The 14,613-nt window shown below is 49.3% G+C and overlaps 1 protein-coding gene across 2 annotated transcripts in view; it reads right to left on the reverse strand.

Annotated features, from left to right (window-relative positions):
- Positions 1 to 14,613, reverse strand: part of LPIN2 (lipin 2) — a 608,403-nt gene that overhangs the window by 16,755 nt on the left and 577,035 nt on the right. For both annotated transcript variants that reach the window (XM_078687465.1, XM_078687464.1), the window contains exon 19: positions 9,023 to 9,126. In XM_078687465.1, the coding sequence (XP_078543591.1) occupies positions 9,023 to 9,126 (104 nt within the window). The remainder of the gene's footprint in view (positions 1 to 9,022; positions 9,127 to 14,613) is intronic.

The following is a 14,613-nucleotide window of genomic DNA, read 5'->3' on the forward strand; positions in this document are numbered from 1 at the left end:
TGTTGGGTAGCTGAGAAAGCCACTATCACCCATTTTTTGGGAGACTTGCACCACAATCCATGAGATGATCAAGCAGTTTGATTCCCATCCACTGAAACCATGTTCCTGATTATTGAGCCAGAAACAAGTCAGTCTGATTTGGCCTGGTTCAGTGAGCCAAAATGTTATGTTGCTGTGGCCGTCACCTCCTGGGATGCGGCGTCCACTTTTCTGTGGCCACCTAGTATTGCTCCTCATCTTAAATCTGCTGGTAAACAGCATATAGTGTTTTAGCCTAGTTCCAATTTCTTATTTGCTGCTTCAATTTTGGCTATATGGCTAACTTGGTTGGTCCATGACAGTGGTTTCATGGTAATAGGCATTTTTAAGTCCAGTGAGTGTATGATTGTGGTTCTCCAGCTTTACATTTGGTTCGAGCACAATTCTGGCGGCTCAAAAGGGATTTGCTAATAGAACGGACCTCTGCATATACTCAATTTGATTTGTGCTACCTGTGCCCACTAAGATGCAGCGGCTCCTGCTGCCAGGACTACTTTGGAGCCATTCAAAAATCTGTAAGCCATTAATTTTAACAGTATTGTTGCTTACTTTATTGGTTAAACATTTGTAAGTTTTGTTTCTCAGTGACTTTCTTCCATCTTGGATGCTGGGGGTAGGTTTTAGATAGCAAAATTCCTTGTGTTCTTTTTCCAGTTTGACATTGCAGCACAAGTTACTTACCTTCGGTAACGATATAGCTGTAAGAAACAGCAGTTAGTGTTAGATTCCTTACCTTAGAATATCCCCAGGCGTCAGACTGGATCCGGAAAGTGTTGCGTAGCAGCACCCCTGCGCGTCGGTAGGCGTCGTCTGCGGCTCCGCGTCCATCGTCGCCGTCGTTGGCGCCGGGATGACGTTGGAGTATTTAGACGCCGCCCTTTCGCGCTGAAGTCAGTTCTTATACACAGCTTTTCCGCGCCAGGAACGCAGAGCCATGATAAAAACCGACACTGGTGCCATGAAACTAGGGCCCTCAAAGGGAAGAACCGTAACCCTAGATATCGGTTCGCAGAACAGTGAGGATGGGTAGGGCGGTAAGGAATCTAACACTAACTACTGTTTCTTACGGACATATCGTTACCGAAGGTAAGTAACTTGTGCATCTGAAAGAAACAGGTTAGTGTTAAGATTCCTTACATTAGAATAGATACCCCAGCAATACCAACCTCGGTGGTGGGTCTGCGAACCAATGATCACACCAGAAAGTCCGGGAAAACAGAACGGCCGAAAAAGCCATCTCTCGGGACTTGGCTGACCAGGCAGTAGTGTCTAGCGAACGTGTACAGCGAGGCCCACGTAGCTGCCTGACTGATGTCCTGCAAGGGGACTCCCCGACCCAGGGCAGTAGTAGCCGCGGTGGCCAGAGTGGAATGGACCCTCAGCCCAACAGGAGGCAACTTTTTAGCCAAAGAGTAGCATTCCTTGATGCACAACACGACCCACCGAGAGATGGTCCGTTTGTGCACCGCCCGTCCCTTCTTAGCGCCCATGTAACCAACAAAGAGCTGGTCGTCCAACCGGAACTGGCGTGTTGGGCAAGAGAAAGAAGAAAGAGGAGAACCTCTGAGAGGGTGGCAGAAAGGGGATCCACAGCGCTTGCTGTGCACCATGCCACAAATTTGTTCCAGCTGCAGGCGTATACTGATTTTGTGGAGGGACGCCTGGCTGCCAGAATCACATCACAGACCTCAGGAGGCAAGTCAAATGGCCTCATCTGTCGCCACTCAATCTCCACACATGGAGGTGGAGACTGGACAGGTTCGGGTGGAGGACAGTCCCCTGCTGCTGCGACAGAAGGTCCTCCTGAAGAACAGACGAATCGGGGGATCGACTGAAATGCTGAGTAGCTCGGGATACCAGTATCTTCGTGCCCAGTCCGGAGCCACAAGGATGACTTGGGCCCGGTTGCGCCTGATCTTCTTCAGCACTCTGGGCAGAAGTGGTATAGGCGGAAAGGCGTACAACAGACCGCAGCTCCACTCGCGACAAAAAGAGTCTCAGAGCGAGTGCCGCCTTGGAAATGCCAACGCGCAGAACTGATAACATTGCACGTTCTCTTCGGTGGCGAATATATCTAACCAAAGCTCTCCCCATCGCTGAAAGAGGCCTTACGCCACGTCCGAGTTCAGACGCCATTCGTGATCCATCATGCACCGGCGGCTGAGTTCGTCCGCCCTGGCTTTCAGGGAACCTGCCAGGTGTTGAACCACCAGGGTGACGCCCTGGTGTTGCAGCCATTGCCAGAGGCGCAGAGCTTCCTGACAAAGGGTCCACGACCCCACCCCGCCCTGTTTGTTGCAGTACCACATGGTGGTGGTGTTGTCCGTGAACACCTGCACTACACTTCCTCGGACAAAGGGAAGGAATGCCTTCAGTGCGAGTCGGATCGCCTGCAGCTCCAGAAGGTTGATATGGAGCCGGGACTTCGCCGGAGACCAGAGGCCTCTGATCTCCGCCTCTCCCATGTGGCCCCCCCAACCCAGGAGGGACCCATACGTCACTACTACGTGCTCCGGTTGGGGTAGGGAGAGGGATCTGCCGTTGACCCAATTGCGGTCCGTGAGCCACCACTGCAACTGTCTCGCAGTGCCCTCCGAGATCAGGACGTGGTCGAACAGGTTGCCCTGATGCTGGGCCCACAAACTTCAGATCCCACTGCAGAGCCCGCATCCGCCACCTGGCGCGATGCACCAGAAGGATGCAGGAGGCCATCAGCCCCAGAAGCCGCAGCGTAAACCTGACGAGACTCGGAATAAAGGCCGAAAGATCGGAATCAGAGCCTGAATATCCCGAACCCGCTGTTCAGGAGGATAAACCCGAAACTGCGCCGAGTCCAGAACCGCTCCGATGAAGAGGAGCTTCTGAGAGGGACACAGGTGTGACTTCGGCACATTGATGGAAAACCCCAGCAGGTGCAAGAGGTTGGTCGTAGTCTGGAGGTGGCTGACGACTGTCTGGGGCGAGCCCGCCTTCAACAACCAGTCGTCGAGATAGGGGAAGACTGACACGCCTAATCTGCGCAGATGGGCTGCTACCACCGCCATCGCTTTCATGAACATCCGAGGGGCGCTGGTAAGGCCGAAGGGGAGCACGGTAAACTGAAAGTGCTCGTGGCCTACCGTGAACCGCAGGTAACACTGGTGGGCCATGGATGTGAAAATATGCGTCCTGCAAGTCCAACGCTACCATCCAGTCTTCTGGGTCTAGGCCACCTAAGACCTGAGCCAAAGTTAAGATCTTGAACTTCTTCTTCCGGAGGAAGCCGTTGACGTTCCGCAGGTCCAAGATAGGGCGTACGCCCCCTTTGCCCTTCTTGGGAACCAGAAAGTAGTGGGAGTAACAACCACACCCTACTTCTGGCCCAGGAACGCGCTCAATGGCCCGCTTGGCCAAGAGGGCCATAACTTCTTCTTGCAGAAGTTGCAAGTGATTCCCCGACACGCGGTGGTACTGCGGTGGCATGGCTGGAGGGGTTGCCTCGAAGGGGAGGCAGTAGCTCCTTCGGACGATTTACAGCACCCACCTGTCCAATGTGATGGAGCGCCAGTGGAGGAGGTGATGGCGAACCCTGCCCCCCACTGGCGTCGAATGGGCCTGAAAGCTTGGACTAGGAAGGCTTTGAGGCGGATGCTGCGGGGGTGGATGTGGACTGGCCTCGCTGCTGCCCCTGGCACCGCCACGGCGGTTACCACGTCCGCTGCCGCGCTGGATGTTAGTCTGCGGCCCGTGGCTGGCAGGACGTGAGGGGGCACCCCTTCCTTTGCCACAAAAGTAGCGAAAGGCATAAGTTTGCTGGCTCTGGCCAGACAGGCCCAAGGACTTGGCCGTAGCCCTGCTGGAGTTCTTGAAACGCTCAAGCGCACTGTCTGCCTTGTCGCCAAAAAGGCGACGGCCATCAAACGGCATGTCCATGAGGGAATTCTGGACATCAGCCGAAAAGTTGGCGGACCTCAGCCAGGCGTGGCGGCGAACCCGCCACCATTGTGGAAATCACCCTGCCTAGCGAGTCTGTGGTATCCAGCCCACATCGGATAGAGTACCGTGCTGCATCCCGCCCTTCCGCAAGGGCTTGAGCGAGTTTGACCGGGGCCTCCTCCGGGCAAGCTGGCAGCACGTCCGCGTCCCACAGAGAGTGGGTATAGCGGCCCAAAAGGCAAGCGGTGTTGACCGACCGCAACCCCAGACTTAGTGAGGAGAACAGCTTCTTACCGAACGGCTCATACCTTTTGGATTCCCCATCAGGTGGTGCAGTCGGGAATGCGGTCTGGGAGTTAGAGACCTGGATAACCAGGCTCTCAGGGGTGGGGTGGGTGGACAGGAAGCTAGGGTCGCCCGGGCCGGGCGGTGGTGGTGGTGCCTGGCCACGTTCCGATCTACAGGGGGACCTGTAGCGGGCCTGGACCAAGTGCCCAACAGAACGTCAGTAAGGGCCTCATTAAACGGCAGTAGAGGCTCCGAAGAGCTTGCCTGCGGTTTAAGGACCTCGGTGAGGAGGTTAGTCCTCATTGCCGCAACAGGGGGCTCAAGACCCAAGGCCTTGGCCGCCCTCGTCAGCACCACACTGTAGCCATGGTAGGAGGGGAGACAAAGCCAGTGTCGGGCGAAGTGTCCAAACCACTGGCCTCCCCTAGATCCACTGCCCAGTCCTGAAACGACTGGCACTCTCGTGCCAGAGGGTCCTCAGACCCCTCCCAATCCCGCCACCCATCTCCTGATAGTTAGGTTCAAAGGATGGGGCCGGATCATAGAAGAATTGCTCTTCTCTCAGCATCGAGCGACGCCGGATCCGGACCGAGGGAGGGATCGGGGAAGACGTCGTCCTGGGACGGCGTCGGGGGCGACACCCTGGGGGTCGGCGTCGGCGGAGGGGTCGTAAGGCCGACCAGCAGCGACCCGGATCCGGTGGGGCCCTGCGGCATCGGGACCGGAGTCGTCGACGGCGCCGAAGCACTCGACGGCGCCGAAGCACCCTGCCCACTTGGGCTCTCAGTCGGCCCGAGGGCACCACAGCGGGACCCGACGGAGGAGAGAGCGACCTCATGGCCATGAGGAAGGCATCGATCTCCCCCATCGTCGCGTTCAGCCCAGGGACCGGCGGGTATGGAGCTGGCAGCGGCGCCTGCAGCTCCGGCGGAGCCGCGTGGGCGGGGTCACCCGAACCCCTGGCCGCATCGCGCGAGCATCGTGGGGAGTCGGAAGAGCGATGTCGTCTCTTCAACTTCTTGTGTCTCTTACCTGAAGACTTGGAGCCCTATGAATGGTGTTGATACGCCGAGCTTCGATGACTGTGGCCCCGGGGCCGACTGCCGGAGCTCAAGGCGCTTACGAGACCGCTCTTGCCTAGCCTTCGACGTCAAGGCCCGGCAGTCGGGGCACGACTTGTCGTCATGGTCGGCCCCAAGGCAATACAGGCACCGGCGATGGGGGTCTGTAACCGACATCAGTCAGTTGCAATCGGCACAGGGCTTGAACCCAGGCATCCCTACCGGCACCGATAGTCTTACGACTCGAAACAGGATCAAAAAGATCGAAAAAGTTAGTAAAAAAGTGACTAAGGCGTACTGACCTTCTTCTTGTGCTTCGACTTACCTGAGGAGTATGAAGACTTGGACGAGATGTGGTGGCTCCGTGATCGGTCTCAAGAACTTCCCCTCGAGCAAGACCTGGATCGCCGTGGAACAGACTGCCGGGCCTCCAAAAGCTTTCTGGACCGCTCAAAAAAAACTTCGGATTCATGGCCCGATAGTCGGAGCCCATAGCACCGAGTCAATCACAGCCACACATGATGGCGAATGGCAAAGGAGGTGCCTAGGACCTGCGCAATGGTGTTTGGTGGTAACCAAGTCAAAACGAATCGTGAACTTGGAACATCCTGACAGCCTTGAATCGCACGAGCGAGAACAGGGCGGAGGTCTTCAGGTACACTAAGGAGGATTTGTGCCACCTAACCCTAAAGGGTGTGGAAGTAATGGTCTAACAACCAGCTGGCATTAAAAGATTGGCTTGCCAGACTAGTGAACAAAAACACATTTGCCAAACATTTCTGCCGGATTAGAATTCTTGTCCAGGGGAGTTGTAGGAAAGGTATTAGGATTAAAGAGACTCGTGGAAGCTTGCACCACTAGGCTGTCGGGCGAAAGGTGTTGTGAAAGAAAAACAGGGTTGTCTAGAGCAGGTTGATGGTGCCTGGAATTTGCTGACTAACTAAGGAGCTGGAGCAAGGTCAGGCACCCACCCCAATAAGGTATTTGTCAGCGCCGTTTTAAACAGAAGAAAGGGTTCATAAAATGCATGTCCTGGTTGAAGGACTTCTGTCAAGACATTGGTGATAACCTACATGGTGGGAAATTGGTGGTCAAGGCCTTCAGCCGCCCTTTGTACCAATCACAATGGTGTAGGAAGCAAATTCTTCAGTAGCAGGTCCATGAGGTGAGAGGAGACTAATTTCAGGGGATGTATTGGAACTACTAGTCTCCTGTAGGACTTCAAACCAATTGTAATCCTGGTAGGGTTAGGTGACCTCATCAATGAAAATAAAGGAACTGATGTCAGTGCACAAGGGTGATGCCAAATTGGGCCCTGCACGTCATTTCCGGAGTGGAACTCAGTCAGTGCAGAACCACACAGCGCCACCTGAATGCGGGCTGCTGTACTACTGAAAAGTTTCCAGATCCAGTCTGAAGCCAGGGGAATATTCAAAAGGTGAAGAAAAAACAAGTTACTTAACTGTACACTGTGGTTCTCCAGTATTGATATATTTTATAAATTCACATTCTTGATTCTTCCCCGTCGTCATGGTGGGACTCCCACCATGACGACAGGGAAGATTCAAGCATGTGAATCTATAAAAGATTCAGTACTGGAGAACCTGCAGCTAGAAGTCTATCAGAAATGCACATTGCTGTTCCCTGTGCTGAGATTTTATTGGCACTGCCCAAAAGTTTAGATGTTTTGGAACATGAAGTGGCAGTCCTCATTTTACTCAAGTGCCATAGGTGTACTGTGCTCTGGCTGACATGGTAATCTGGTTGGTGTTGCTGCCATAGGATAAGGTATTTAACAGAGACATTTGCCACTTGAATCCAAATGTGTGTGGTGATGGACATTTGAGGGTGCACTTATTCCTCTATCCAAGTGTGTTCTGTGATGCTAGGTAGACTCTGCAGCATTGGTTTTCTAAAACACCCCTGTCAGTGTTTTTACTCAATAGGGGAAGACACACCACGTCAACCAACATTATTTCCATCAAAAGAGTCCAACGTTAAAGCACTGGAAGGAAAAGCACTGAAATATCATGGTCCTCTGCAATGGACAAGATGCACCAGTCTGAACCTTCAACTTGGAATTTTGACTCTCAGCTCCGACCTACGTCCCCTTCTGCCACATATTTTACAGACCAAAGTTGCATCTAAGCGTCAACAGATGCTTGTTCCACTTGAATTAGGATTGTCAGCAAGTAATGTTGCACATTTCCACCTGTGTTCTGATTTTAAGTGTCCCTGATTTAGATGCAGTGAAGTATCAGTAACAAAAGTACTGACTGCTATGGGTGCTTGATGTTCTGTGGGAAGCATTGTACTTGATGTTTCTGGCCCATGATACCACCACAATTTGTGCATCAACAACACATGCAGATGCAGATCGCCCAGCATTTCCATGCCTGCCACATCAATGTATGGTATCTTAGAAAATGTTGCTTGGTATGGATGTTTTACCTTACAGGACAGACACTGTCGAGACAAGTAGCTAAATGTAATGCTCTGTCAAAAGTGGGATTACATTAGCACACAGGGGTAGAAATGTAAAAACAGGCTGTGTTAAGCTGACAACGCATCAACCTACTAACACACATCCTTCTCCACAAACTGTGACTTTCCCTCAATGTGGTGGTTATATGTTGAGGAAGCAAAATGTGATTCCTACAGCACTTGAAGTACAAATACAAAAGCAGCCTCAACACAGCAGCAGGACTGAATGGCTCATCTAGTGCAGAAAGAAATATCTGATATGATGATTGTGGAGCTCTCAAGTCACCAACACCTTATTTCTACCAACTTCATGTGTTTCCCAGAATGCCAAGACCTTTGTGTTACATCTGAGAGAAATCTTTTTTACTCAAGACAATCCCACAGGAACCAGGGTAATACCTATGAACCTAATTAATTGAACATCAGGGGCTGTATTACATTCAGTGCTGAGGGGCACAAACGGCATCTGTGCTGTTTTTTTGCTCCTCCAGGGCACTACATAAGGGACAACAGGAGCTTGTGTGGCCCCTTTTGTAGTGCTCTGTGTGTGCCAGAGATTCTTTTAAGGGGGCAGTCCCTCATTTTAGGGGGCGTGGCCCCATGCAAAAGAGGGAAACACTGCCTTTGCACCTGTCACATATTTTGAAAGTGGGTGAAGAGGCAAACAGGCAGTCAGAAGGCACACTGCCTGAACACCATAAAAAGGTGGGGCACACTTAATGAGCCCTATGAGGGCAGCTTCTGGAGATGGAATATGGACCCCTCCTCCCCACCAGCATCGCTCACTGCACCCGCTCCAGCTAAATCTTTGTCCCCCTTTGAAGAATAGACAGGTGCCACCTGCTCTAGAAAAGGCAGAGTGGCTGCTTCAAATAGCAGCTCCTCCTTCATTCAAAACTAATTTGCTTCCCCAGGGCAGCTGCAAGTTTGCATCTGTGCACATCATCTGTAATATAGTGAACTGTTGCTGTTTTCACCCAGCACACCCTCTTAAAAGTGCGCCAAGGTGCAAACAGAGACAGGGCACCCATTACCTAATACAGGCTAGATGCCAATACTACATACACAGCTGAAGAAGCATAAACATGAACTCACTTTTCTAGCTTTATTTGACAGACACTCTTATGTTGGTTTGCAATCACAATGACATTTAAAGAAGGACATTTTTGGAAATGCTAAAGAGCTGCAGAAACAGGTAAACTTGGTTATCTGTAATTATATCAAAATAGACGTACGTTGTCTTGTTCCCCTTCGTCCTCTCTTGAATAAGTTCTCCTTTTGGGTTAACTGTAAATATTCTACAGTCTGGGACCCCAACTTGAATGTAAGCAAAAACATCCTGCAAAATAACACATTATTTGTGTTGTGAGAAATAATTAAATACATTATGAAAAAAAACCAAGACAGAATTCAGAAATAAATGCTTAATATCACATATCTGTATTGTTTTGTTAAAAACAGCTCCAAACAGCATAAATTAAGAAGGGTACATACTGTAAATGTTTGTGACTTAAGGATATTCAGTAACTAACATCTGCTAACTTCCCAGTCACAGACCCTCAATAAGTAAAGTGAATGGCAAATAGTTTGGGCAGTACTGTTGAATACAAGGCAACACTAAAAAGACCATTTTGGTTATTCATCAAATGCCCCTTACATCTTTTCTGATAAAACACAGAATCTGAAAGAAGCAACGGGCAGAATGGAAAGCAAAAAGGGACAAATTGCTAATCTTTAGTAACACTCTTTCGGAAGGATACTATATCTACTTGCAGATGCCTCATAATCAGATTATTTCCAGATCGGAGCTGGAGATTTTTTCAGCCATGTCCACACTCCGGTAGATTGAGCCCGTATAGCTTTGCAGTGGCTTCTTATGGCTAGAGGTGGGCGGAATTTGCGTCGTCGTGCTACGCAAACTTCTGCGAAATGGTAATCTCTGCGAACACGCAGAAATTCCGCGAACACGCGGAATTGCTTGTTTGCGATGCTTTTTTCTGGTTCGCAATCGTTGTTTGCGTGCTTGAGGAGAAATATCTCGGTAACACGCATTTTGAGAACACGAACAAGCAAAAATTCTGCGAAGCAGCGGAACGCAGAATTTTGGGTAATTTCGCGTTCTCCGCAGAACATGAAATTACCCAAATTCCGCGAGCGGAACAGAATTTACCGCCCAGGCCTACTTATTGCCCTGGTATCAAAAAAGCAGTCTTGCATATAAGAGCACCCCTGCGCGTGGACATGAGTTTCTTAATCTTTTACCTTCCACCACCTCAGATTCAGAGCATTTGGAACAAATTGCAGATGACAGTGTGTAAAACTAAGTTAGAACCTCATTATGATGTTCAGGAGTCCCCTCCACAGAACAAAGTGGTGGGAGGGAAGTATGTAATCTACTGTTAGAGTATCGACCAGAAAGAGAGGTAAGTAACTATTTTTTCAGCTGGATACCCAAAACATCAGTATCCTTATCTTAGAATAGACACTGCAGGTGTACCCTCCAAAGAAAGAGTGTATGAGGAGTGGAATCGATTGCAAGAGTGTGCAGGCAACATGTCCCTCCCATTGGACCCAAGTGTGATTTTTTTGTGAATGCATGTGGTGATGCCCACGTCAGCTATCCAGAACCTGCACCCCAGCTACCCTTGCCAATACCCTCAGAGTGGCCTTGGCCCTGGTGTAATGAGCTGCAACTTATGGGGGTTCCTTCTTAGCCAACGCATAGCCAATTTTAACAAAACAGTCCTGGTTTGCACTTTTGTGCCTTTCTTGGGGTTTGGGAACCTCTAAAAGAGCTGAACAGCCACATGGCAGTCTCTTGAATGCTCCATGTACAAACTCAAAGGTCTCTTAGTGTGAAACTGATGGAGCCTCTCCTTCGCTTTTGAGGGGCGTGGGGTCGCGATAAATGTTGGCAGGGTAACTGTTTGACTGACTTGGATGAGTGAGAACACCTTTGGCATGAAGGAAGCTCGAATCCTCAGCACAAGTTTGTCTGAGATGCAAGTGGTGTAGTGAGCTTGCAGTTCAGTCACATAGCACACAGAAGTGACAACAATCAGAAAAACGGTCTTGATTGTCAGTGACATAAGCGACCAACTGCCTATGCTCAAATGCATTGCACATATGAAATCTGAGGACTAGATTTAGATTTCACAGAGGCATGGCTATGGAGGGAACCTATGCATAAGGAACCTTAAAAAAAGCATCACAACCAGTAATTTGAAAAAGAGGACAAGTTAGGTAGATAGGTTGAGTAGCTTGTCAGCCTCCTCTATGTCTGTTCAGGGCCAACGGATGGTATTGAGACTGGATCCGATATTGGAACCTGCAAGGAAGAAATGTTGTGGACCATGGGGCTGGAGTGAAAGTCTGGACCAGTTTTGGTACAGGCCTGCGCAATGGGATCTCATGGGACAGTCTGCTGCAGGGCAGGAAGGACCAACTAGAAGACTCTGTTGCTCTGTTGGGCCCAGAGGGAGCCAGCGGCATCTCGGAAACTTGCTGCATGGCCTCCTTGAAGGCCGCTGTTTACTAAGAAGATGAAGGGCTGGGAAATTCAGGGTACATCAGAACCAAATGCTGGAACCTTCGAATGTTGCCCTTGCGACTTCTCGGCAGACCTCAAGTGGTGGGATGGCTGTCAGGTCCTGCTTGACTTTCTTGCCCTTATAGCACATTTTCTACTTTGACTTGCCAGAAAATATCAAATGGGAAGAGAGCTCTGTGCAGGACTGGCCTCATGTAGGAATGGCCTGAACTTGGAGCAGGACCTCTGTTTCAAATGCAAACTTTTCTTATGCTCAGCGACGTGGAGCTTTGCAGGTCACTCCGTGATCGTACTTGGTTGTATGATGGTCCACTTATTGCATGACTTTCAGTAGTGAGCAGAACCAAAATACCACAGGCACACATCTTGTCGGTCCATGACCGACATCTGCTTCCTGCAGTTGCGGCACAGCCTAAATCCTGTAATTCTTGGGAAACACATTGTCTGGATTTTAGAGTTGATGGAAAACCGACAAAGGAGAAGTGAAGCTCCAGATCTGCATTGGAGAGTGCAGAAAGTAACAGACCTCAAGGGTGGCGCTTATATGTGGACCCAGTCTGTCACTTTCAGGGCAGTCTGCAATTGCCATGGAGCAGAGGTCTTCAAACTGTGGGTGCGCCCCCCTGGGGTGTGTGGATGGGTTCCCAGGGGGGGCGCAAATACCTCTGAAAGTACAAGTAAGTGAAGATGGCATGGAAGTGTGACCTTGTTTAATAGCAGCATTTCCATGCTTCTTCATTTACATAAAGCCCTTCAAGTGCATTGAAAAGAATTGGAACTGTGATCAGAGTGCCGAAGGGGCAGGGTCAGCAAGTGTGGTGGCAGGGTCAAAGAGGTGGCTAAAACAGAATAAAAGAACAAAATAGTCTACGTTGTTTTTTTTTTTTCACCGTCAGGTAACTGCCTATAAAATAATGCACTAACCGCTTAATTTTAATTGAGAAATAAATACAGGTTGGGGGGCGTGGCTAACGTGCCGGAGAGCGAAGACGGAATCCCTGTAGGCTCCGTGGTGACTGGACCCGCGGATGGCGTTAATTCTGGTTTTACAGCATTTACTTTCAGCGGAGCCGGCGGAAGGTTCGTGGACCATGTTGTGACTGCCGGCGGATTCTTAAATGCCGCGCAACGCTCTTTTTTGATCAGCGGTGAATTTTAGACTCGGCAGACGTGGGTGGCCGCCATTTTGTGCCGCCGCACCCGCGTTTCGTAATGCGTATGTGGTGAGCATTTCAGCATTGAATTTCTACCGCAATTCTGCAACAAATTCACAGCCCTGCTGTGGTTTCTTCATTTATCATCTTCAATGTTGTTTTCTCTGCATTGCAAGTTGCGGCTCGGCTTTAAGTTGTTCTCTCCTCATGTTTATGCAAGTATACGGCCGCCATTTTAGATATGCTTCACCTCACTTCTGTCCTTGCTCTTCTAATTCAGCTATTTATGGAAGATATTACTAAGATATGCTTATAAAAAGTGATGGCTCATGAAGGAATCTCTGTTGCAGGATCAGTAATACAATTCAGGTTCGTGCTGAGACGTCTTAACCAGGAATTTTACTCCTGTGCTCTCAAACATATTTAAATGCTTTACCTACTGCTCTGCTTCTTGTGAAGGGTTCTTGTGTCCCTCTGACTGTCTTAATTTCTTTGAGACTGTGAGGATTGCCAAGGCAGTGTACGTTCTGGTGACCTGTGTGCTGCGTTCACCACAGAGTGTTTGCACTTCTGTACTTTTTTGGGGCACAACATCTGCATAGTACAATGGCGCATGTTTCACCTACTCCAAAATTATCTCAGACTGGTGCTGAACCAAAACGACCCGAAAATGATCCGCCTTCCCCCATCCAGTCCTCCTCTAATCCTGTCCTTTATTCCATTTTGGAAGAAGTTCGTGGACTACAACCATTCATGTCTGCCACCAACGAAAAACTTAGACAGATTGAGGAGCGATGGGCGGTCATGGAGGGCAAAGTGTTGAATTTAGAAGAGCGTGTAAGTGATATTCAGGATATTTCTGCCAGAATCCCTCAATTGGAACAAGAAATTCACAAACTGCAACTACATACCGAGGACCTTGAAAATCGTAATCGTAGGAACAATCTGCGCGTTTATGGTGTTCCGGAGAACGTGGAGGGTCCTGACATGGTGTTGGTGATACGAAAATTCTTACAGAAACTTTTGGATCTTCAGCCTTCTTCTCATCCCTTGAACGTCCAAAGAGCCCACCGTTTAGGTCGTATGAACTCCAACTCTTCCAAGCCTCGTGGCATTATTCTGCTTTTCCTCGAATTTACTGAGCTAATGTCTGTCTTGAAGGCAGCTAGGCTTAAGCGACATCTCCAATGGTCTGGCCACAACATTTTTATCTCACAGGATATTTCATCTGCCACGCATGCCAGACGCAAGGAATTCTTAGCTCTTCGACCTCGGATGAGACAATTGAATATTCAATATGGAATCCTGCATCCTTGCTTCTGCAAAATAACGCACAATGGTCGTAACCGTTCCTTTGATGATCCACAAAAGCTTCAGCTATTTCTACAGAGTGTTTCTTCTTCTACCATGGACACTGCTAGTTAATTTCTCCCTTCCTATGGCCTTCATTATTGTATTGCTTATCTGCTAATTGGCTTCTGTTGAATTCTTCTCCTAGCTGTTGTCATCTTTCTCGACGTTTCGCCTCTTTATCTTTTCTGGTTTTTTGTTTTTTATCTTGTCCTGTCATTGGTAGCTCGCGGGGCTATGTCTCCTCTCTGGTGTACCCTTGCCCCTGCTGTTTCGGTTGCTTTCCTCTCTATGGATCAGGCTTCCTGGCCTTGATCTGCTTACTCTCTTCTATTCCCTCTTTACCTGTCTTCTTTTCTTTTCTCTTCTATCCTGCTCTTTTTCTATATGGCTTTTTGACCTAATCATCTGTATCTCATGTGTCTCTACTTCTGATCGATCTTTCTTTCTTTTTTTGTTCCTTGATCTGTCTTCTTGTCTTTTTTCTGTTGTTCTTTTCTTTCTTCTTTCCTTTCTCTCTTGCTGTTGCTTTTCCTATACTCCCCCCTCGTCCTGGGCACTCCCCTCCTTCTCTCTCCTTGGTCAGTCTCTATTTTTTGCACTATGGCTTCTTTGGTTCTTGTTGTCACACACAGTGCTTTTGTTCATATTGTATTTTCATAATTACATGTATTGGGTATTTTATTCCGATGTAACGTGTTCTTTTTTTATTATGTCCTCTCTTGTAGATGTTTTTCCTGCAGTGTGTCCACCCCACGTGTATTGCCCCATC

Source organism: Lissotriton helveticus, chromosome 4_1, assembly GCF_964261635.1.
Source record: "Lissotriton helveticus chromosome 4_1, aLisHel1.1, whole genome shotgun sequence".
Classification (NCBI taxonomy): domain Eukaryota; kingdom Metazoa; phylum Chordata; class Amphibia; order Caudata; family Salamandridae; genus Lissotriton; species Lissotriton helveticus.